Raw genomic sequence first — 26,203 nt, forward strand, 5'->3', positions numbered from 1 at the left:
TATCTTGTGTGTGTGTACTATGTTTTGTCCTAAGAACAGGGAAGAACACTACTTGATTGCTCTAGGGCTGCCATGTGGAGAGGCAAACGGCACTCCTTGGAGAGATGAGAGCACAGCACCTTCCATGAAAGCAGTTGAGCGTATACATTGGGAGCTTCTAAAATGCTTACCAAGACCATGAAGGAGTAGTCCATGAGTGAGCGAGGCAGAATAAGCAGGGAGCAGACTAAAAGACTTGTGAATGTGCTTGCAGTCAAGTGGTGGGGGTGATATAGCCTAAGGGAGGCTCTGTAGTTTGTTGCGACTCAGAAAACCAAAGAAAGCTGCTGAACTGAAAAGCAAATCTGCAGACACAGTGTGGTGAGAGAAATTTGTTCCTTAACCTTTGATTCTTAGCTTTCCCATGCAACAGACGTTGTTTTTCTCTACTGAAAAAAAAAAAATTCTAATGTAGTATTTTATATTTTGGTAAAACCTGGAATTGGAGATTTGAAAATACCTAATTTAATGTTTTGATATGCTGAAATTGCTGAAGAGGTGTGATAGTTCCACTTTAAGAATCCGATTGACTCATGGACCTGTCATGGTTGTCTACTGCCCAAGACAGTGGGATTCCCCCACAGGCAGACTATTCAGTGAAGAATGTAATGTCAACATTTTTATTTCAGTATTTTTATTTTTAGAAAAGAAAAATAAATAAATTATATTCTGTTCCAGCAAATTGCTGTGGTCATCTATGTGTATCAACACAGATTTTTTGTGGTCTACTGTACCTATATAGTAGCTACAAAATGCAGCTAGCTACTAAATTTGGCACTTGGGTTAGACCCATACAAGCAAAGTGTAATGATTCCTTCTGCTGACATCATCTGACACTGTACAGAAAGGACTCCAGATGAAAACATGCTGAAACTTCAGAACTCAGGATATAATCCTGAGACTTCAGCGCTAAACTGACAGAGATTTGTTACAGAGAAGATGAGCTTTTGTTGAATTAATTTCCATTTTGCTAAATCTTCTAGATATGTGGAATAGATAGATACAAAAATATATGACTAAGAATGACTTTTTGACTCTTGTGATGTTAGACTTGACAGACGTATTAATGTGAAGTGATTTACAGGCAATTTCAGGTGACAACTTCAGATGGAAAAATGAGTTTTCAGTGATGATGAATATAATGCTGTGAAATTGATTTTATGTGCTTTATTGATAAAATCAAGTGTTGTCTGACAGTAATTGTATATTATCAGTGCTATATGTTAACGTAACATGTAAGTAAGCAGTTTTAAGTAAGCAGAAATTCCACAATGATGTGACTTTGTGCTGTTTCCATTATTGTATGTTACGAAAGTATTAAGCTTTCCTGGAGTCACTTGAACTACTAAAGCACTATCATGATGCATAACTGCTAAAGGAAGAAATATCTTGAAAGCTGTAACTGTGTAATCTTAACATATTAACATATTATCAACACTTCAAGGTGATTGTCTGCTTTTAACTTACCAGTTTGAGAAGGTGCATCATTCTTGAAAGTATATGGCATTTTAAGTAAAAGATATATCCATTAATAAAGTGTATGGATGTGTACAATTAGTACTTGCCTGTGAGTTTATTAGCTTTGTTTCTAAATACAGTCTGTGGTTACAATCTTAAGGTGAGACTTTCAAGACTCAATAGGAAATTTATTTATTAGATTAATGGGATTTGTGTAACTGAATTTCTTACTTGGTTTTCAATATCTCAGTATCAGTGAAAAAGTCTCAGTCCTGCAAACAGTTAAGCATACAAGTAGTTCCCATGAGCACAGCCTCTATAAATGACATCTAGCTACCTTTTTTCTTTCTAGAAAGAAATATAGCATATAAACATTTTATTACTGTCATTCTAAAATGCAAGTAATACTTCTGGCTTGGTTTGGTGATTTATATTAAAAATTCTTCCTGTGTTTTTCAGGTGGAATAGATTTTTGCCTGATATATTATGTATATTTTTAACATAAGCAATTATTTTTCATCTGATTTCCAGGATCCCCTGGACCATCCAGTGATCACAGTAGTGGAGCCTCATCACCTCTCTTTGACAGTGGCTTACATTTAAATGGAAACTCAACTAACACTGTAAGCAAATGAATAATAAAAACTTGGTATAAGCTATGCAAGATGTCTTCCTATTCTGAGCTTCAAAATGCTACTGTAGGACTGTAAGACTAGCCTAATTTTTATGTTGTTGTTTGCTTGCTTGCTTGCTTGTTTTGTTTGATTGATTGATTTTTAAGTGCATATACTGTAAAATTCTGTACTGAAAAAGTAGTCAACATGGGGCCCTGGACTACTTACTCTGAGGCAACTAGGAAGCTTGTAGGAGTGAGCACAGTAAGATTCAATCATTGTTCAGGCATGAGTTCATGTGAACTTTTTTCATTCTTTGATAACTTGTAGTGTTGTGCTATTGAATTTAGTCCAGCTAGAGATGCTGAAATTTACATGGAATTCAGAAAACAACGTGAAGTTGAATTATTGAAACAAATTTTTGTGATAGGAAAGAAAGGGAGAAAAAGAGAAAGAAATAAAATGGGAAGGCAGACTTGGGGGGGGGGGGGGGGGGGGGAAGGTCAGTCTCTTTAATCCAGAGGATAGTGGTTCTTTCTTCTGTGGTGAACAGCTATGATTGAATTAATTGCAGTAGTGATGGTAGAATTCCTTTCCCCAGGAAAAATACTAGTCACAAAAGCCAAAGATATGATATCTTCGTAGGAGAGAGTGTTGCTCTTTTAAAAATGAAGACTGATGATGTAAATACTAGCCATACAAGGATATGGACCTTCATGGTCAAAACTTGTTCAGCTTTTAATAAATTTCACCTGTAGTCTTTCAGTTGAGTATTAAATTCTATAGAAGTGTCCAATGAATGGAATGAAAGCTTCTCCTCTTGTCTCTTTTTCCTTTTCTTTCCTACTCAGAGATGCCAGTGTCTGCTGCTTACAGTACTTCTCCCAAGCTTTGCACTTTTTTGAGCACTGTCTCTCTAAACTAACCCTTAAATCTTGTTTTTGTGTGATAAAAATATGTATGTTTATAATAATATAAATACATAAAAGATAAATAAATATATATAAATATGCTTTTCTGTGTTGATACCTGTACCTTAATGTTTGGGATCCAAACAGAGCACAGGTACAGAAGGCTTCATGTTTATTTTTTTTTTAATTGTCAAGATAATTATTACCTTTAATTACCTTGTAGTGTTGTCTTACTAAAGAACCTTGATCAGTTCTCAGGGTGCAGCATTCTGCAATGCCTGTCTACCAGGTGCTCTGCAGACAAAGTCTTTTTCTGCAAAAAGCTTATATTATAAGAAGAGGCCTATGGTCAGATGATTGCCTGTGATTGCATTAGCATGTTTTAGTAAATTAATGACTACTAAGTGCTAGAGTGAGTGTGCCATAATTACTTTCAGTAATCATTATGATTGTACTGTGGGAATTGCACACTTTGAATTCTATGCGTTATAAAAACATAAATAAGTGGCTGGAGTTTTGTAGACGTGTAACAGAGTAATTTAGAGTTAGTTGACAAGGTAGCACGCAGAAGACTGTGCATAATTTTGAAATATATGTGGAAAAACAGAAAGTGAAAAAAGGGGAATACTAAAGTACTAGCTTTCTTTCATACAGCACTTGATTTTTCTGAAGCTTGATATAGTCACATGACCTATGTATGCACCAGAAACTATGACCTAGAAGTGAAATAAAGCAAAACTATTTACCTTATATCTAGCCTAGTAAAAAGTCATGATCTCCCTTCATAGGAAGCAAAATGAAAAATTGCCAGATTCTTATGGTGAAATGCAATAGCAAAGTTCTAAGTATTCTGAGCAGGAGTGACTGGCTTTTGAGGTGGTCTGCTGGAGGGATGTGGTCAAACTTTTATTAAAGTAAGTTGTGAGTGTAGCTGAGCCATGATCAGATCTTCAAAGTGGTTATAAATGTGTTTCAACTACCAGCTAGTGAGTGTTTGTACTTTTAAAAAATATATTCGTTTTTACAGTAAAGAAACAGCAGAACTGACATTTCCTATAATGATACTGCCCTGTGAGGCTAGGCTATTTAAAACCGTTTTTCAGTGTCACCTTGGTAAGGAAAATCTGACTCACTTTGAATATTGCATCTTGTAAGTTTGTGTTGCAGTTCTATGTATCTTCCTACCACAGTCAGATCCGTGCCATATTAGACAATGCACCTATATTTATGAGTGGAAATGCTGCTTCAAAAAGCACACAATGTAAAAGAAGGACAGGAAGGTAAGGAATTACTATTACGCCAGTTTTACCAAGCTGTCATTCAGCATGTCTGTTAGAGACACTTGAGCTAGCTTGTATTCTATGGAGAGTAGTTTAGCCATGTTAACAACAAGCTGCTTCTGCCTAATATGATTATACCATTTTCAGTTCTGGTGCTAGCTGGCCTCTGCTAGACATATCTTTATATCTGTATCATCTCTGCTGTGAAGCATCTGTTATATGTGATGTGATACCATCTTCAAGATTTATACACATCCTCCCTATCATATCAGAGCAGTTTGCAAGATAGCACTTGAAAAGGGTTCTCTGAAACGCAGAGAAATGAGCTGAAGTGCTCTCTTCACACCTAATTATTTTGTGCTTGGGCACTGTGACAGATGTTATAGAGACTGGTAGGGGCAGATACATTAATCTGTATCTTATAAGTGGTTTGTTAAACACAATGAGAAATTTCAGAGGGGAACATAGAATGTTCTGAGGAGGTGGTCTCTAGTCTAGTGATTGCAGGTTATTTACCTGAAGGAATCTAATGACAAAACAATGGAGAAAAAACTGTAGAGATATTCACCTAGATGTCCAGATATCCCAGGTGGCCAGCCTAGCTCTCTGGAGAAATACCAAATTCCTGTTTAAGACACCACTGAATATGGTAGTTACAATGCAAAGGGAGAATGTAGTAGGTTTTCATTTGTTTGAAAATCCAGCTTCCTTGAATTGTCTAAATGTGATGTCCTAGTTAGTAAAGTGAGACCATAGTAAGTCGTTATTTTCTGTGTTCATGTAATTTAAGAATTCTGATTTATTTTCTATAGTGTATTTTTAGTTTAGTTGGTTAAATGAAACTAAACAGGCACTTAACATTTTCTGAATTGCTTAAAAATATTTTTCCTGGGTTGCTTTATTTCATCTGTTAAATGAAAAAGTCTTTTTTAAAGTCTCTTTTAATTGCTTTAAAATACATTTTCAACTTCAACACCAAGTACAGTTTTTAAAAAAGAAAAAAATACAGGTGCTCACTCTTGGTGGGACCAGTAGGATGCTAAGTTTTTAATGTTTATGGCAGTCCTTGTTCCAGAGTGAGAAAATCATATGATTCAATCCTAAATGTGTAAAGGCAAAAAGGGAAGAGTATCCAAGAAAGGGGAGGTGGACACACTCTTACTGAGAGTAAAGGTTATTACGATGGATACTTTAGTGGAGTGTGTGACCAGATGATTGAATTGAGATTGAACTGATGCCCTATATCTGAAAGCTTCAATAGTTTTATTTTTTGAACGTTCCTGTAGTGTCTTTTAATGTAGTATAAACACACTATTGATCATTCTTAAGTTTTAATTTATTCTTCATTTTTATTATCCTGTAGCTCACTTTAAAGAACGAAACTTTTGGGATTTCAGATCAATACTTTTGTATTAGAATGGTTTAGCATGTGATACTGATAGACTGCCAATTCTTGATCTGAATATCCATGATTTTCTCACTGAATAGGAAAGCGATGTAACTTCCAATTCACAGTGTATCATTTGTTAATGTATGTCCATAAAATGTATTAATGTAAAAAATACAAAAAAATAGCTCAGAGGTACAGTGCTGGTTACTCTTATGACAGTAATTGTCACGGTACCTTCTGTTTATTTGCTGAAGAGAAACTTGAAATAGATTAATGTATGCTAGCTACATTTAAATATTGCGGACTGCTGCTGTGCTCAGGACTTTTATGAAGTGAGACAAACACACTGCAAATAAGTGTGCTACTTTTTCTCATTTAATAAACTATGAAGTGACTGTTGCCTTTCCACCTACAGGGAAAAATAATCCAAATTTTCTGTTTCTGATTACCCCTCTCAGAAATCATAGCAGTAGAAGCTGGAAAAAGCCTATTAAATACCACCTTCCTACTCCACTACTATCAAATTATTAAGGGAAAGCTTCTGATACTGAGTATTGAAATTGTTTAATTTAGATTTAGCTGTTCAAAAGTGCTATGTTTTCCTACTTCTGAACAGAGTTGATTGGGACTTTCGCTATGACGTTAATGAAGTGCATAAAAGGTATCTTTAAAAGTCTTATCTTTTAGTTGTATTGATCCCCACTGTCACTGCTAATCCTTTCTGTGGACTTATTTCTCTTAGGTTTTAACATCTGATGGATCAGGTTGGTCATTTCTTCTGCACAGAAATTAAATACTTATTTAATTTCCCAGAAAAGTTTAAGTCAAATATGGGTTTAGAATCTACTTTTTTAACTGAGAGCCTCAACAAAAACTAGTAAAAGGAAATATGGCATTGAAAATACAAATTATACTAGCTGCTAAATAAATACTGAACAATATTTCCTGCTTTATGACATCTGATACTATTTGAAAAAATATTCACTTAGAACACTGAAAACTGATCTGGTATTCACACACCTTCAAAGAACGTGGTTTCAATTTGGTGGCTTTAGTTTTTTAAGTGGGGCTGGCCTAAATCCAAGTCTGTTTTAACTGGAAAAGGCAAAGACCAAGAAATGTCAGATAAACGATTATGGCTTCAGAAAACAATGCAGCAGGATTACAATGGAACACACCCAGGTGTCCTGGTGGGTGCCCCCCTGCCCCGATCCTTGCCCTGGGTGTCCCCCACACCCACCCCAGGTGCACCCCCAATTCCCTGTACTGGGCATCCCCCCATCCCATACTGGGTGTCCCAGTGAGGTCCCCAATTGCTATACGGGGTGTCCCAGTGGGTGCATCCCCTACCCCCATACTGGGCATCCTACTGGGTGCCCCCCCCATACCAGGTGTCCCGCTGGGTGCCCCCCACCCCTCCCCACCCCAGGTGCATCCCCCTGCCCCCATGCTGGGTGCCCTGGTGGGTGTCCCCCCTTGTCCATGTACTGGGTGACCCGCTGGGTGCCCCCCCCATACTGGGTGTCCCAATGGGTGCCTCCCTCCCCAGCCCTGCCTGTACCACATGTCCTGGTGGGTGCCAGGCAGTGGATGGAGCAATAGCAGGCGCCGCAGGTGACACAGGTGTAGGCGGAGGGGAAGCCAAATAGAAAACAGTAACCTGCTGTTATTTTTTATATTTTTTAACTATACATATTTTTCCAGTACACAGCTCTTTCATGTGAATGCATTGTTTCTTAAGTTCTTGTGAATTTGTTCGTCTGAGTTTGCAGCAGCAGCAGCAAAAACATAATAGCTTAGGAGATAAAGCCCATCTGACAGAAATTGGATCATTTTCTTTATTGTTATGCATTTCCTCTTTTATTTTAATTACACTTGTGAGTAAAATATTTTGAGTCCCTTTGCTTGATGGATTATAGTGAGCAATTCATCTGAATAGTCACCAGGAATCTGCTTTAGGGAGAGTTGTATTGCTCTGTAGGTTGCACTGAGTGTATTGAGTACCTTTCATTTGCATGGGTAGAAAAAGGACTTTTGGGAAGTGATGTTATTTATTAATGAATGATGCTCTTCAGTTTGGCCTATGATATTGAGAAGTGCAGGAGGAGATCTGTGGAGGAATTAAACTTGCATTTGATTTGTGGACAGAATATTCTTTTTTCTCTTTGTATCTGTTCACGTGCCTATGACTACAAAGGTGCAGAATAGACCATTTCAGGTCAGAGCTAGATTATAAAGAGAAGTTAGAAATTTTAAACTCTGTTGTATAAATAAAGGAAATTATAACCATTTCTTACCCGTTGCCAACATGGTGAGCAGAAAGAACAGCCATCTTTCAAGTGTTTTAGCAGGAAATACCACAAGGCATTGATAAGAGGGAAATGCATGTGGTAGCAATTCAAGAGGCTGAAGACTAAATGTGAAGGCAAAGCGTTAGGTGAAAGCAAGCTGCTTTTTTTTTTTTTTTTTTTTTTTTTTTTTTTTTAACTAGAAAGATGCATCTACTGTTGGCCCAAGTTAGCATTCAATATCTGTTCCAAATACCAGGCTCTGGTAATGACCAGCATGGAAACAGGTATATAGTGATGACCTGTTTCTAGATTCGATGTCAGCATAGATAAACTCCAGCAATTCACATACATTCTATAAATGGCTTATAGTGAAAAATGTTAGTAAAACAGGCAAGTTCTCTCACTAAGTTGCATCCAGAGTCACTCCACAAGTTTCTGCAACAAATAGACGTACATGGAGCTCCTAGTTTAGTGATATAAGCAAGGCAAGCCTCAGATTTATCCTTGGGAGTGTGCAGACTGTGTGGAGTTCAAAGAATTTCCCTAACCTTGAGCTAATTTTTCTGACCAAGGGCAGCATGTCCCATTTGGGGATGTGAAAGGCAGCCAAAAGCTGTCTGTAACAGCTGACATTTGGGTACACTTGCATTTATAGTGTAACACAATAATGATCTCAACGTTGTATTTTGTTCTGTTCTTTTTCTTAAGTACCTTTAATGTTGGGTTTTGATTTCTGACTGTTGTTATAGTTTGAGGAGTCATAATTAGTTCCTGCTTTCTGTGCTGAGATTTAATATAAACTACTCTGGCCCCTGTTCCCTACCCCCAAAGGAAGAATATATCTGGAAAGATATTGCAGGCAAGGTTGTTGAGGTGACTCAGGAACCAATTACATACTAGCCCGAGGGAAAGAAATTAAAGAAAGAGGTGCAAGATTCTGTCAAATAGTCCATATGTATTCTCTAAAAATATCTTACTCAGGCTTGTACCTTATTGGTTCATTAAAAAAATAATAATGTAATAGCACCTAGCAGCACAGCTGTAATGAAATATTCATTAATATTTCTATTGTAAATCACTTCTAGAGAAACTTACATAACTGAAAGGTTTATAATTTTTTCCTCACTTGTAGAATAGTAATCCCATTGATTTAAATGTATAGTTACTGCAATGAATAAGGCACTGTAAGTCCCTAACATGTACTGCTATACAGACTCTCAATGTAAATACCACATATAGGTAGATGCTCAGTGTCTGCAAAACCATCTATTAATTAAAGAGCATTAAATGTCTTCAAGGGCAGTCATTAAATTTCCAAAGCATGCATGTGATGCACCATTAGAATTAAAACAGTGTTTCTTTTCTGTGATAGAAAGGGAGGGGTAGTATCCTTGTTTCACATGCTTTTTCACCTTCCTCCATTTAATTAAACAACCTCTTGTCAATTAAAATAATGTAGAATAGAGCTGTATAATTAAAAGTTGCTGCTTTCACTGAATTTTAAAGACATCAAATTACTTGTCCAAATTGTTACTTTGTCTGGAAGAGCTTGTTTCCTGTATACTTATTGCCTTTATCTATTAAATGATTTGGTGATGCATACTTTACCAGATAATTGCTGTCTTTTTAAAGCCATCACAGAATCATGCACCTGCATCTTAGAATTCCATTAAAAATAAATAAACACGGACCCTCTCCTGAATTGATGCTGAATCAAAGGAATGCACAGGTGTTTTGATACTGTCATTTAATCCCTCTGAGTTCTGAGACAAGTCGAACACTCTAATTGACTCCTATTTACAGTAGAGATCTCAATAATGTGTTTCTTTAGCTCGGCACCACAAGAGTTTCACTCATGTCTCTACTCCCAGCTGAACACTTGTTAATTGTGTTCAATGATTAAAGTAAGTTAATGTAAGAGTCTTTTACTGCTAAATGTAGTGGTCTTGTTTTCTTCTCCAATCAGTCTATAGCCTCTGTTTCCTGTCTGCCCCTGAAATAAGTGTTAGCAAATGCTCAGCCATACATTGATCAGATCAATTAATTGATCCGCTGAAACTATTCCTACATATATATAAAGATATATGTATATAAGGTATGCACAAACAATATATACATGTATTTCAGTCACAGACCTGACTGAAAACTATAGAGCTCATCCAATCCATTGTCCACTGTGAGCTGAATGGTTGCTGGTGCTGTTGCAAGAAGTTACATAACTCTGTCTTCCTCCAGAATAACTGTAAGACAAATCTGCCTACTTTGAAAAATGTATTATACTGAGGGCTTTCTTTTGAGTATGCTGTAATATATTTAGTAATGGAGTTTTCACAAGATGCACTCCAGTTTGCACCAGAAAGATGCAAGAAAGTTAATATTTACTAATCTAAATTTACCAAATTCCATTAAAACATTATTGTCCAATGCTTTCAGTTATAGCTTAAGGAAATGAAGCTATCCAAGCCATTTTTTAGCATTTCAAAGTTTAAGGACCATGTGTTCTTAGTCATATGATTTAGTTTCAGGTAGGTCCTGCAAGGAACAGGGATTTGGACTTGATGATCCTTATGGGTCCTTCCAACTTGAGATACTGTATGATTCTATCGTTTCAACCTCAGAGGTTTTTTTACTAGGAAAATATTTCAGTATATAAATATCAAATATATTAATGTTGCTAGCATTTTCACATACATATTTTATAAAAAAATACTTTATATTCTTCTCAGAAATTCTCATCGGTGTTTGCTAAAGCAGACATAGAAAAAATACCTCGAGAGATAAATAACAGCATCATCGTAATCACCTCTTTGTGACCCAGTGTCAATAAAGACAGTAATCTAGAATTAGTTATTCCTCTTACATATATAGACATGTGCTTGGTAGAAATACCAGTTTACCGAACAAGCTCAAGACTTTAGCGATACACTTTAATAAATCCTCTAAAGCAAAAAAAAAAAAAAAAAAAAAGAAAAATTGCAAATGATCAGTAAAAGATTGTATTTTTTCCTAATGGGTATCACACTTGATTCTTATTTCATAGACTTGTAGAATCATAGAATCATTTAGGTTGAAAAACACCCTTAAGATTGTTGGAGCCCAACTTCATGTTAACATCACACTGCTAAGTCCACCACTAAACTATGTCCCTAGGTGCTACCTCTACCCATCTTTTAAATACCTCCAGGGATGGTGAATCAATCACTTCCCTGGGCAGCCTGTTCCAATGCTTGACCACCCTTTCAGGGAAGAAATTTTTCCTATGTCCAATCTAAACCTCCCCTGGTGTAACTTGAGGCCATTTTCTCTGATTCTGTCACTTGTTACTTGTGAGAAGAGACCGATACCCACCTTCTACAAGCTTCTTTCAGGTAGTTGTAGCGAGCGGTAATGTCTCCCCTGAGCCTCCTTTTCTCCAAGCTAAACAATCCCAGTTCCCACAACTGCTTCCCATAAGACCTGTTCTCTAGACCTTTCACCAACGTCATTGCCCTTCTCTGGATGTACTCCAGCGCATCTATGTGTCTTTCAGTGAGGGACCCAAAGCTGAACACAGGATTTGAGATGCAGCCTCACTATGGCTGAGTACAGGGGCCAAACACTGCCCTAGTCTTGCTGGTCACACAGTTTCAGATACAAGCCAGGATGCTGTTGGCCTTCTTGGTCACCTGTGCACATGTGGGCTCATGTTCAGCTGGATGTCAACCAGCACCCCCAGGCCCTTTCCCACCAGGCACTTTCCCGCCACTCTTCCCCAAGCCTGTAGCATTGCCAGGGGTTATTGTGACCCAGGTGCAGGACCTGGCATTGAGCCATGTTGAACCTCATACAACTGGCCTCGGCCCATCACTCCAGGCTGTCCAGATCCCCCTTCAGAGCCTTCCTTCCCTCAAGCAGATCAACACTCTCCCCCAGCTTGGTGTCACCTTCAGAGTAACTGAGGGTGCACTTGATCCCCTCGTCCAGATCATTGATAAAAATTTTAGAGAGGACTGGCCCCAATACTGAGCCCTGGGGAGCACCACTTGTGTGTGGCCTCCGACTGGATGTAACTCCATTCACCACCACTCTTTGGTCTCAGCCATCCAGCCAGTTTTTACCCAGCAAACAGTACATGCATCCAAGCCATAAGCAGCCAGTGTCTGTAGGAAAATGCTTTGGGAAGCAGTGTCACAGGCTTTACTAAAATCTAGGTAGACAACATCCTAAGCCTTTCCCTCGACCACTAAGTGGGTCAGATTGTCATAGAAGGAGATCATGTCAGTCAAGCAGGACCTGCCTTTCATGAACCCATGCTGGCTAGGCCTGATCCCCTGATTGTCCTGTACATGCCACATGAACTCAAGATGGTCTCCTCCATAACGTTCCCCGGCACAAGGTCAGACTGACAGGCCTTTAGTTCCCCAAGATCCTCTTTCTGGAAAACATGATGGGTGTCATATTTTCAAACCTTTTATTTCCTTTTAGATTGTTTTACCTTTCAATGTAATGAAAATAACAATTAAATATATTAATTCATATTTGCTGCCAGGGAGGTGGTAGAATCACCATCCCTGGAGGTGTTTAAAAAAATGTGTAGATGCAATGCTTAGGGACATGGTTTAGTGATAGACCTGGCAGTACTTGGTTAGCGGTTGCTGCTGATGATCTCAAAGGTCTTTTCCAACATAAATGACTCTGCTCCTATGATATAAATGAAAATTAATTCATTGAAATTTAAGTTTGTATCTTACCAGTCTTTTGCAACCCTCAGACATGGAATTTGCCAAACAAATGCAAAAATTAAGGACTTTTGATAGAAGATCAAGTAAGAACACAAGTCTTTTGTGAAATCATTTACACTGGTTACATTTACAGGTAAAAGCTGAGATATTCATACGAAGTTCTCCTGTCTTCTCTTTATTTCTCAATGCTGGTGACAAAAACAAGGAATCGTGGTAGCAGAGAAGAAAAGTAGCTTGTTTGAAGGGAAGAAATTGTTATTGCTAATTAATTTAGTCTCCTAAGAATAAACTGTGCCAATTATTGTTGCCTCTTTGCTTAATTGTAGTGCGAGAACGTTTGTGATAGATACATTGCCACTCCAGATATAGTCCTTCATGTGCAACCACTATGAAGAGTTTGCAAGAATTGCCTTTCTGAAAACCAGATAGTATTTGTTATATGAGATTAAAGGTATATTTGCAATCAAGCTTAATCGTGCTGAGTAATACGGCCCTGAGTATTTCTGACTCCAAAAGTGAATTAACCCAGCTTCAACCTGCCTGAAGCCTATGTTTAACAAAAGAGCAGTATGTCAACCTACAATATCACTGTGGCTGCTTTCAAGGTGCGGCCCTTACAGAAATTGCAAATTAAATTACCAGGAAGGATTCAGAAACACTTCCTTCTGAAGACATTTTTCTTACAGATATTTAGAATCTATGACAGGTTTTTTTTAAAAAAAAGTAAGGAAAAATAGCAGTTTTCCAAGCTCTGCAAATTCTGTCACCAAAAGATGAAAAATTGACAGTCCCAGCCAGCTGTGATCTTTTGTCTTCCTTCGTATGTTATTAGTGGAAATTTAATTATAGAGACATGTCTGATTAGGTCTCCCACTTAGTGGAGTACTTTCTGGACTCATTCTGCTTCTGGGGAGACTTCCTGGTTACCCCATAATGAGTTATATAGCTGTTCAAAAACGCAACAAAGCACTTGCCTGCATTGTCCTTCATAGGTCAATGATTGCTAATGGGATACCGAATCAGACCCTCCTCTAGGTCAATAGTACACAGCTGTCCCAGGTGGGCAGTGATTATGTGTCATTACAACCGGATTCTTGTTCAGTGTTGTGTCAAAAATGAGATTTTTGTGTTCAATCCATTTCTTAATGGACAGGTGTTACAAACAAATTGGCATTAATTGGCAACATTGCTGGCAGTTTGAGTAGAAAGCCAAAGGTGTGAAATGAACCAGAGGATAAAAGCTACAATTGCAGAGATCTCTAAACAGCCACATTTTTTAGTGCTTTCGTGAAACAGTGTGAAGAGTTTTCAACACGAGCAGCAGCAGCTGTTTAGTAGACAGAAGTCTTGAAGGTCAGCCAGCTCAGTACCCTGTCAGACCAAAGGATCATCTAGCCAAATAACCTGTTCCCAGCAGATGTCCTCAAGAGAATACAAAACCAGAGGAAATATGTACAGTTATTTATAGGGTACATTTCCTGCACCTCCAATGATTTCTGGCATAGCAGCTTCCTGAGTCACTGTTTGTTATATAGAGAAATATATTCTTTCGTTGTTTTTATTCTGCTGTCTTTTACTCCTAATCAATATCCCTGCTTCTTATATGAAAAAGGCAAGTGAACCACTGTTGCCTAATCCCTTTGTCTGTTACTTACTGGTTTACATACCTTTGTCATAAATTCCCTCAGCTGCTTCTTTTCCAGACTAATGAATCTTTGTTTACTTAATTGTTATTTGCATAAAAAGGATTACTTTCTTTCCAACTTCTGCTTTTCCCACAACAGCAAGATCTTGGTTTTGAGTGTTGGTCGCCTGTTCATATTGCATTACAGTATGGAGGAAGTTAATATTGTCTTTCCTGATGTGCGTTACTATGCATTTATCTATTTTTAGCAGTCCTTTTGTCTCTCAGTCATTCAGTATCATGAGCTTCTTCTGCAGCTGGTTACAGTTTGGTTTTCTTTTTGTTGTTCTTCATTACTTGTGCATAGTAAACTTGGTCAGTGTGGTGTTCAGCACCTTGTCCAGATCTTTAATGAGTATACTGAGCAGCGTGTGTAACTGTGCGAGTCCACTGACAGTGCCCCTCCACAGGGAAAACTGGTTCTTAACTGCTGTGTTTTGTTTGCTGTATTTTAGCTAATTATTAATTTGTGTGAGCATTTGCCTTCTTTCACAGCAAATTAGTTAAGAACCTTTTGTGAGGGACAAAAGGGGTTTGGAAACCCAAGTACACCTTAGCAATTGCTTCTCTCATATTAATTAACAGTTTTGGACAGCTGTAAAAGATTTGTGAAGCATGACTTCTGTTTGCAAAAGTTTTATTGACTTGCTTCTTCCCCAGTTTGTTTTTATCCATGTGTTTTGAAGGGGATATGTCAAAGGATCTGTCTCAGATTAAGTGTTAATAGATTATAGGCAAAGTGAACAAAATGAGCTGCTGGTCCTACAATAGTATTTTGTTTCTATGCAGTGGTCTTACGGCCATATGTATGCCCTCTTTTGCCTTTAAAAAGATAAAGAGTGGTCAATCCAACCTTATGCTCTAGCATAAACTGGCTAGTAGAATATGGCTTAGTAAGAAACAGACATTTGAAACTTGGACCAGTTGACCCCTTTGTATCCTTTCACTGCTCTTGGTCATTAAAATTCAAATGCAGTAGGGTTTTTGCAGATATAAGTAGTCCAGAACTCTGTGTGTGTGTGTGTGTGTGTGGTGTGTGTCAGGATTTACTGTTTCTACTGCTTTTCAAATATCAAAACTTTGATACTGTTTGGAGAAGTCACATTTTCTTCAGGAGTTTACATCAGTTGTAAATACTTTAGCATTTTGGTAGAAATATTTCTATACTGTAGTAACAGAACTTTGGGGTTAATAGATTCCATTTTTTCCCCTTCAATTCATGAATCTGAGGAATAGCTGTGATGTAGGTTTTCTAAAATCCTGATCTTTACTTACATGAAGGTATCTTTTTCTTTACATTAGTATCCTATTAAAGCATTTAATGAAGTGTAAGGGACCAAATGGAAACATCAAATTGCAAGAGTGACCCACTCAATTTTTTTGCTGTCAAATGCTCTTAAATTGCGTAGAATATTGCAGAATATTGTTCAGCAGCCTGATAAAAGTACAGCTAATAGTTCAAAAGAAGAAGATACATTTTTATTTAAATGGTCTGGATGTTTTCTGTATCTTGAAAGTTTAGAAGATGGGAACAATAGGTAAAAGTGCTACAGGAAGTTTTATATTCCTTTATTTTCTGATTCTTTTATTTAAATTCAGTGATCATATTCAGGCATTTATGTTTGACTGTAATAAGCTACCTTCTGCTTTATTCTTAGACATTTCAGTTTGCAGACAGGCACGGTTAGATTATGTTGATAATTTTCAACTCCAGAGTGCCTATGGTTCTGTCAATTATTTTAATTTGCACAGAATTCTAAAATATGCATCAGATTCTTCACTATGATACTATTAAATTCATACTAAGCTTTGGAGACACCTTAGCCTTCTGTGGCTAATTCTATGAAATAGAGTTAGTCTATGGACTTCATTATGAAATATTCATATGGCAACAACACCAGGAGACCTCTATCAAATGAAAGCTGGATTGTTCCAGGGACTGCAAATACTCTAAATGAAATTCCTTTCCCCACAGAGACTGCAGTCTAAAAAGATTCTTTAGTGTTACCAACTCTTGGCAATTTCATTACAAATTTTTCATTTGCTAGAAAAGTGTCCCTCAATCACTAACTCTCAGTTGCCCTGTTAGAATATGAAACTCACTATTTTGATTTATTTAAACAAGTAAATAGAAAGATCAGCCCTTGCTGACTGTAAGAAGGAGCTTGGGGGGGTGGGGGTGGGGGGGTGGAATATTAATCCTAAATCCTTATGAGCAAGAAAAAGAAATAGAACAATTCCCAGAATGCTCTTTATTTTGAGTAAATATTATGGCTTACAAACACCTGGGCATACAGAGCTGAAGTTGGGTCATTCTGATTTATTTGCTTTTGCAAGTACTACTTGGTGCATATTTACAGCTTGTATAAAAATAACCAACTTTCAACTCCGTTATGTACTGCAAAGTTCTCTGTACAATGTGGGACAAATAATTTTGGTTTGAAGACAATCACAAATGTATGACTTTGACCTAAATATCTATGCCTGTGAATCCTCAGCTGCCTCTCTGTAAGTAGTATTGCTAGAGAAGAGTGAAATGCTCAGCTGTCATGGTAGTGCAGAGATATAAATACCAATAAGAACTTTTCAATTTATCATTTTTATGCATTCTTTAAGAAACTCTTAGCTCATTCTATTGTTTATTTAATAAGCATTTTTAAAGCTCATAATCATGCTCATAAATATCAATTCCTATACTGAACAGTAGCTTCCAGCATTTTCTGATCTGTTTCTAATTTAATTGAGTTTTGCCTATAATCACTGTTTTGAAGTTATTTAGAAATAAAACCAGTTACCATCTTTTTTTGACAATTTGGGCATACTTCTGTACTTCCAGTCACTGATACAATGATGTAAACTTCTGGATATTGTTTCACAAGGAACAAACTGCATATTCTGCAATTGTATATCTACTAAGATGTACACCTCTCTGCAGTTTCTTGAATGTTTTAGTGCTAGTGGTTCTGTGACAACTTTCAAAATTTCATAAATATTTTCTTCTTAGCATGTTTCATTCTTGGTACTTTCATGCGCTTCATGTGCTCTTTTGTTGCAATACGTAAGATGTTACTTATATGAGCAGGCTGAACAGTCTGCATATAAGCTCTAGGTTAGGTTTAAGTAGACCCTTTTGTCAATTGCTATATATCCGGGCTAATTCCTCTAACTTGATTTTCATTTGCACACATTTGATGTAAGGTAATTTTCTTTTGTATGCCATAGTTACATGAAATGAGTAGCTTGCAAATTTTTATTTTTTCACTACTCGGGGATCTGGACGTCCTTTACAGCTTAGCTTGTTTCAAAAATCGTACCCTTCTAGTAGCAGCATTTGAAGGAAAACTTCAAGGATCAAATTTCAAAATGAATCAGTCTGAATATGGATAGGAATAACACTGACATCAGAATTTTAAATCTACTATTAAATAACATTATGAATAAAATTCACAATGCACAAATAAGAAACCACTGTTCTCTAATGTAGTCCTTATATTAGTGTATTATTTGTGTCTTTTTCTCTGATTGTTTGAGGCATATAGAAGAGTTACAGACACCAAATTAATATAAAAAATATATTTAATGTTGCATTTAGATAAAATTCAGGACATTTATGACTGAAAATTATTTCCTTTCTGTTGTCAGTTATAAATATTAACAAAAATATAAATATTTGTAATGTTAATACTGAAATTAAGTCACAAACCTAATATCAAGATAGGTAGCTTTCTACATGAATGCTTCTTTTTATTTGTTTACTAAAACTTGAGTTTCTTGAATAGTTTTATTGCTATGATTATTCATTTCTGAGACAAGCAGAGCCAGAGATGCATATTCATGGTTTTTTCTCTATGTTGTTTGATAAACTGTACTTACTGATTCTCATTTATTCTGCACAGGCTCCATCATCACCTTCTTCACCCATAGCTAATGAACCAAAATATGAGAAGCGCTGGCTAGACACCTTATCAGTTCCTCTGTCAATGGCTCGAATCTCGAGGTACAAAGCTGGAACAGATAAATTAAGGTTTGTAATTTAAAAGGGGAAGGACTTTTAGCTAGCTGTACCTAATATTACGCTTTGGACTTTATAAGAATTCTTCGACTGGAGATATGAAAGTCTTCTTATTAAAAACTATGCGGTCCATCTTCTCTTGAGATCAATGGCATGCATGGTGATTACCAAAGATAAAGTAAAAAAGGACAATAAATATAGCTCCTTTCTGTAATCTTTTGTATCTTGGGAATTCGTTAGTATCAGCAACTAGAACAGAAGTTAAGCTGGGTGTTACTTGAATTAATTTTTAAGGTATTACATTTCATTCCGTATCCCTAATAGAACAGTTACGTATTCCCAAATTCTAATGTTGTCAATTAACTTTCCTTTTTCTTTACAAATGATAACATAGTGTACAATCATCATGACTATGCTACATATCATTGTCATATAGAAACTCATATTGACAAGAGATTTTGGCAAAGCGTGTGGTACAAAATATTGTATTTTTGATTGTAAAATCTTTATCCATCTCAGACACCTAAGTAATGGTTTATAAAGTAGCCATGGAATAGGATGTCAGAGGTGATTTTCCTGTACTTCAGGGACGATGAAAGGAGAAGTGAAGTTTAATAAAGCTTCAATAAATAACGTACTTGAGAAAAGTTTAACATGTCACAGCATGCATCAGCTTTCTTCTGCAAACCATTCTATGTGGTAGAGCTGCCTCAAATTTTCCAGTACTTGTGGTCCAAGTAGTCCACAGTTCTCCACATGTATGAGAACAGGACTTCATTCACTGTTGGTGTTTTCCATTTTCTTTATTGCATTTTCTTTGCCCTATATTTATTTACTTCTAATTCTTGTTAATGAAAGAATTGGAATCTCTCTTGAACAGTCAACTATAAAGGTCACCTGCTCCCAGGATGTACCAGAAATTCATGTGTATACCTTTCTTGATCTACACCAGATTATTACCTGTTTTCTGAAAATGACCTGAAAAACATTTTATTTTTCTAGTAGGACAGTTATGCTGCTTAAACTTACAACAATTGGTCTCCTAAATGACTGAACAACTCCTCTCCCAGGCTTTGTTAAAGCATCACAGGTGTCCAGAAAGGTTTTAGGTTCTTCCAAAGTCTTTAAACTCTTAATTCCATTTATTTAGTCTCTCATCACTTCCTCCACCACTTCCTTCCTGCTTCAGCTGACCAGTTCATGTGGTCCAACCCTTCCCAATCTATCACAGGCCTCCAACCATTCAAGGCTTAGAAGTTCTTTTGTGAATTAAGTGAACAAATCTGTGTGCACATTTAGTCATGAACTCATCAGCAACTTATCATCAATGTTCTTAAATTTAAAAATGGAAGAAAATAGAACATTTAGGCCTCTGAGTTCAGTTATCACCATGATAGTTTGAAGCAGTTTCACTCCTGTTCGTGCACTGTAGACATTAGATGGAGCAATCCAAAGGGATTCCAGTTCCCAAAACAGTAGCATGTGCATTTTGAGACTTCTTTGAAGTAAACCACCTTCTGATGTTGTACTGGGTCTGGCTGAGATGGAGTTAATTTTCTTCATAGCAGCCCATATAGTGCTGTGTTTTGGTTTGTGACTAGAACAATATTAATAACACACCATCATGGCTTTCCTTTTTCCTACTCTGCTTCTACTCAAGGAGTAGGCCAGGGGCGGGTGAGAAGTTAGGAGGGGGCATAACCTGGGCCGCTGACCTGAACTGACCAAAGGGATATTCCATGCCATGTAACATCATGCTCAGCAATAAAAAATGAGAAGAGAGCGTTTGGGGGGGGCTATCCATTACTTGGAGACTGACTCGGAATCATTCTACTTACAAGAGAAGGTGAGTGGTTGCCTTTGCATCACTTGTTTTGTTGTGGGTTGGTGTGTTGGATTTCTACCTCTTCCCTTTGCCTATTAAACTATCTTTATTTCAACCCATGAGTTTTCTTCTTCTCTCTGCTGGACAGGGGTTGGGGAGTGAGTGGGAGTGTGGATGCTTAGCTGCCAGCCCAGAATCAACCCATCACAGATCTATTTTTCTTGTAAGGATTGAGGAGCTTAGTGCTTTCATTTTCAATATTAGACAGATATATTCTCCTGTGATGCATGGCATTCCCACATATATATGTATATATAGTATATACAGCACTCCTTTATTACTGGTGGTTTTGGTTGGTTTGTGTTTTGTTGTTTGTTTGGTTGGGTTTTTTTCTCCTTTCTGTTGTAACACTCTAAAGGAAGATGAAAGCATTCCATTAAAGCCTATCACTACCCCATGATACTGTAGTTCTACTACATGCTCCTTGCTTATTTTAGTAAACCAACAAGAACATCTATATGAGCATTAGAGGAATGCCACCTTGAGATTAACCACAGATGAGGTGTTTTCCATGTTCTTGCTAAAGGTGTTTATTTTTGCCTGAGGGATACCAGACTGCTCTTATCCTATTCTCTCCTTTTCTGAAATACATGTACATATTTTTACTACTATCCCACTTGTATCCTTTCCTTTAAATTTCCCCATGTTCATATAAGCATAAACTCCAACATTTGTCTTCAGTAATTGCTCTCTGAAATCATGCATCTGCTTTGCATGAAATAAAACGTACAAGCAATTCCAAGTATAAATGGTACCATCAGTCTAGATAACAATCCTCCTTTTCAACCGTATCAACACATCTCCACTCCCTTTCACATTTCAGCCATCAGTCTAAAGTAATTTGAATATGTTCATGAGAATTCCTCCAAATATATCATGGATTCTTCTGACAAATTTGCTAATTTTGCCATTCTCAGAATATTTACTTGGAGCCTATTTGCATACCTTGTTATACAGCATGCCTGATTTTTCAGAATTAAATGAGTCCATAAGTCTGTATGTCATCCTTGTAACTTTTTTTCTGCCTTATGTTCGTCATAACATTGTTTTGTTGTAATGCTTCATTATATTTTATCTTTTAAGTTACCTCCATTGGCCCTGAGAAGGTGCACTGGCAAAAGAGCAGACAGGTTATTTTTTAAGTGTATAGTATTGAAGTATTGCATCTTCTGTAGTGCCACATGTACAGCTGTGTGCCTTCTCTTCAGCTAGATGGGCTATATGAAAAGTCTTTTCCTCTACTTCCTACCTGAATTAGATTTGGAGAGGTCTATATCATTCTTTCCATCAAAATTATCTATATCCCTTTGGCTTTTGACATTGTCTTGTAACTATGCAAAATTTTATGGCTTGTGAAAGGATGCTGAAGCCTGTATTATTTTGCTGTCGATCCACTTACAAGTAATGCACACTATGCTTTCTTCAATCCTTCTTTTCCTTGACGGAAAACCATCTTTTTTCACCTGTGAAATTCTTGCAGTTGGCTACAGCAGACTTAGCATACTTCTGTTACTAAAATCAATCACAGAGTGATTTCTTTAATATATAGTATTTTATATTCTTTATATAGTATCTGTAAGTCCAACTACTTGTGCTGTTCTGACGTGGTAAGCTGCTGTCAGCCAGTCTGGATGGCCCCTCTGACCTCATTCACTTTCCTTCTCCTTCATGTTCAAGATTGTTTCATGTTTTCAGCAGTCTTTTTCTGGGACTGTAAATAAGTTCCAACTTTCAGATAACCTTAGGAACAAGAAAAAGATTGTCTGTCATAAGGCTAAACAGATTCTTATACGTTACTGAAGGTCATGTTTTTGTTGGCTGTATTTAAAAAGGATAAATAGAGAGTATGACAATGTCAGCATCTTGTTTAATATTTTTTACCATTTTTCAATTAGGAGCATGTTACATAGCTAGAGTTGTCTGTCAGACTGTAGTATACTTTTAGTGTGGGTTAGATCAAATCTAGTCTAATCAAGTTAGGCTATATTATTTCCTTTGTGGTCCAACTATGCAGTTTAAATTCCTCTGTACTTCATTTGAGTTTTCTAGTAACTTTGGCAAAAAATGGCAAACCTTTAGCTCTTGTGTCATGAGATGGCCAAGAACACCTGTATCTCTTTGATTGTTATTCTTTTTTCATTATAAGAGAAAGAAGTTACCCTTGACTTTTCCTTTCACTTGAATTTTCATTTTATTTTTCCCAGAAAGTCTGAAGACTGGTGACTTAATGACACAAGAGTCTATTTTCATATATTTCAGATTCTGTCAGCACCGTACATGAAACAAGAGAGTATGGGGTAGATTTTTTTCCTTCATTATACATAAAGAGGGGTGAATGAAAATACTGCAGATGGGACTGTGGAGTATGTTTGTCTGTATCACAAAATGAAATCACAGAGTCACAGAATGGTCAGGGTTGGAAGGCACTTCTGGAGACCATCTAGCCCAACCCCCTGCTAAAGTAGGTCCACCCACAGCAGGTTGCACAGGATCACGTCCAGGCAGGTTTTGAATGTGTGCAGAGAAGGAGACTCCACAGCCCCTCTTGGCAGCCTGTGCCAGGGCTCTGCCACCCTCAAAGGAAAGAAGTTCTTCCTCATATTCAGATGGAACTTCTTGTGTTGCAGTTTCTGCCTGTCACACCTTGTCCTGTCACTGGGCACCACTGAAGAGAGCCCAGCCCCTTGACACCTGCTCTTAAGGTATCTGTAGGCATTGGTAAGATCTGCTCTCCATCTCCAGACTAAACAGGCCCAGCTCTCTCAGCCTTCCCTCATAAAGGAGATGCTCCAGTCCCCTCATCATCCTTGCAGCCCTCCGCTGGGCACTCTCCAGCAGTTCTCAGTCTCTCTTGAACTGGGGAGCCCAGCACTGGACACAGCACCCCAGATGCAGCCTCACCAGGGCAGAGCAGAGGGGCAGGATCACCTCCCTCCACCTGCTGGCCATGATCCTCCTGATGCACCCCAGGGTCCCACTGGCCTTGGCCACCAGGGCACACTGCTGGCCCATGGGCACCTCGCTGCCCACCAGAGCTCCCAGGCCCTTCCCCGCAGAGCTGCCTCCCAGCAGGCCAGCCCCAGCCTGTACTGGTGCGGGGGGTTATTCCTGCCCAGGGGCAGGACCCTCCACTTGCCTTTGCTGAACTCCATGAGGTCCCTCTCCGCCCAGCTCCCCAGCCTGCCCAGGTCTCGCTGAATGGCAGCGCAGCCTGCTGGGGTCTCAGCCACTCCTCCCCGTGCTGTGTCACCAGCAAACGTGCTGAGGGGACACTGTCCCTTCATCCAGGTCATTGATGAATAAGTTGAACATGATGATGCAATACCGACTCTTGGGGAACACCACTACCTACAAGCCAAAAAAATTCCCCAGAATATTTTAAAGGAAAGATAAGAAATGTAGTAGATATCATGCCTCTTCTCACTGGGAGAGAAATATTGTATTAATTACTGAAATCACCTTTATAATTAGTTTATTTCATATTGTTGATATGATTGGGATTTGAAAGAATATTTCTATGCAGTGTGCTGATTAGTCTTTTTGATTACTTATTAATTCAATAACTTTTATTCACTTGCTTTTGTAATATAGCACTGCTACTTCTATCATTCTAAACTTCTCACCAATCCATCAATGTAATTTTTCTCTGTAAGAGGTAAGGTAATCTATACAGTGAGGGCTGTTCCTGTGAATACTCTTAATTGCTAACTGGTAATGGAGACATTTTTTGAGTGTTGAGAATAAAGTTGGTCTCTGAATGTGATGTAAGTTTAACAGAGAAATGATAAGATCAGTTAAATCTTCCTCACCCAAAGGAATTTGTAGTTCATGGCATAGTTTGGGGTGGTTTTGTTTTTAAGATGGAAAAGTAAAGATAAGTAGTCGATGAAGAACATAGTTCATTCATTTATAGTCTTTCATCTCTCCTATGGAATGTCTGGATCCGTATTTGGAAAAAAAAAAAATAGACATGTATTTTTAGTCCTTTCAGCAGACAGTGACAGTACTATATAATCCTTTTTATTTGTTGTATTGACTGGAGCTTTTGACTAAGTGAATGTACAATCACTATAACCTCTTGAACATTATAAGTTTAGGGATGGGGGGAAAAAATTGCTTCTTTGGAAGATGGAAATTAGATTGAAGAAATGAGTGGAGTGGAAGTAATTCAGGCCCAGTAGCTATAAGCCCATGTAGCTATGATCCCAATTACAAAACAACTTAATTAGATTTAGGTGTTATTTTCAATTTCTTGGTATTCTGGCCATTGCAATTACTATAGAGTATTGTCCAGGTTTTTTTACATGGGTGGTTTTGGTTTTGGGATTTTTATTTATTTTTAATTGGCTCACTGGCTTCTTAACAGAATCTTCCTGAAGGATTCTGTTTTCCATTTTAACATTTTAGTGATTTAACATAATGCCTTTAATTAGATAAATAAATTGGAAAGTAAGAAATTAAATAAACAATTTTAAGAAAGGTACAGGCATCAAACAAAATCTGAGTTACAAAACCTGAATGAGTATTTGCTCACTGTTTACAGTTGCAGTTACATTGAACTTCAGGGTAAGAAGAACAAGTATGTACCTGAAAGATATCTCAATCAAACTAATATAGAGCAATAGGGTGAGAGACAGTGGCAGAGAGATTAATGTCTGATAAAAGGTAAGATGAAAAAAAAAGTGCAGTTTTGGAGGGTTATTATTAATAGTGTGCCTCAAGGGCGATTTGACTGATGATGCAGAAAATGGTACACTAATTGAAGTCATTGGTGACAGAATCAGCATCATCAGTACAGAAAAAGGAGCACAATACATTATGAGAGGATAGAACTATTGGAAATGGAATGCAACATAATAGTACAAAATGCAGGGGGATGATATTGTTACTACAACAAAAAAACCCTATGAAATAGGTTTTCATAGGAGCCTGGTGAAGCCTTTGTTACGTGGCAGGAAAGGAAGGAAAAGATTGGGTACAGTAGTTAAACAGCGAATAGCTCTGAAAAAGCACTGCCCTGCAGAGTTATAAAGGAGAAACAGATATTTCAGAGTATAGCAGGAGAAACATTTTCCAGAAGTCAGAAGCATTAAAACCATTAAACTACTAAGGCCCCATCTAGAACCTATGTACAATTCTGATTATTTAAATTAAAACATAAAATTTTCTATTAGAAGTTTTGCCTTTTCTCAAAAGGTATTTTACTGTCACTGTTCCTATTTTCAGCTGTAGTACTTTAGGATTTAACAACCGGGGTTTCCTTTGGCACTTAAGGAATTTTAGGGTTGGGGTTTTTTTCCATTATGCATAGAGTTGGAAAGTGACATTCGTTTTCAATGGATTTAGACCTGATAGCCTTGAAATAAAAGACATATACTTCACTGTGGGCAATGTTTTTTGATTTCTACATGCGGGTTGATTTTTTGACTGTAGTTAGAAAGTACTAAAACTAGCTTGGCATCTGCCTGTATGGGAATCCATTCTGTAACTTCTGTTCTGAATTTTTTCATCTTTGAAGCCCTCCAGCAAGCACTTTGTTATGTCTTTAGGAATATGATGCACAGGACAACTTATTGGTTTTGTACTACATTGTTCAGGTCACGTGTAAAAAGAATAAGCCATGAAATCAGTGGATTTTTTTAAAAAAAATGTGCTATATACAGTTTTTTTAAGGACTGAAGACAGCTATGTGTGTTTTTATTTAAAAGCATCATTAAGTGTTTCCAGTATACTTGTCACATTCTGCTCAAGCAGCAGGACATTCTGGAAATCAGTTGCAAGGGATCAGGTATGTGCAGGCAACAGAATAAGATCTGCCCAACAGACTGTAAACAGGAAAGTAGCTCATAAGTGACCAGCCATTCTGCAGATCTATCTACAATTCTGGTCACTTACCCTTGGCTAGAATAAGCTGCTAA

The 26,203-nt window shown here is 37.5% G+C and overlaps 1 protein-coding gene across 1 annotated transcript in view; it reads left to right on the top strand.

Annotated features, from left to right (window-relative positions):
- The window catches only part of SNTG2 (syntrophin gamma 2), a 266,527-nt gene that overhangs the window by 163,821 nt on the left and 76,503 nt on the right, over nt 1-26,203 (top strand). The window contains exons 8-9 of the mRNA XM_040598523.1: nt 2,029-2,120; nt 18,285-18,412. Of these exons, the coding sequence (XP_040454457.1) occupies nt 2,029-2,120; nt 18,285-18,412 (220 nt within the window). The remainder of the gene's footprint in view (nt 1-2,028; nt 2,121-18,284; nt 18,413-26,203) is intronic.

The sequence above is a fragment of the Falco naumanni genome, chromosome 6, assembly GCF_017639655.2.
Source record: "Falco naumanni isolate bFalNau1 chromosome 6, bFalNau1.pat, whole genome shotgun sequence".
Classification (NCBI taxonomy): domain Eukaryota; kingdom Metazoa; phylum Chordata; class Aves; order Falconiformes; family Falconidae; genus Falco; species Falco naumanni.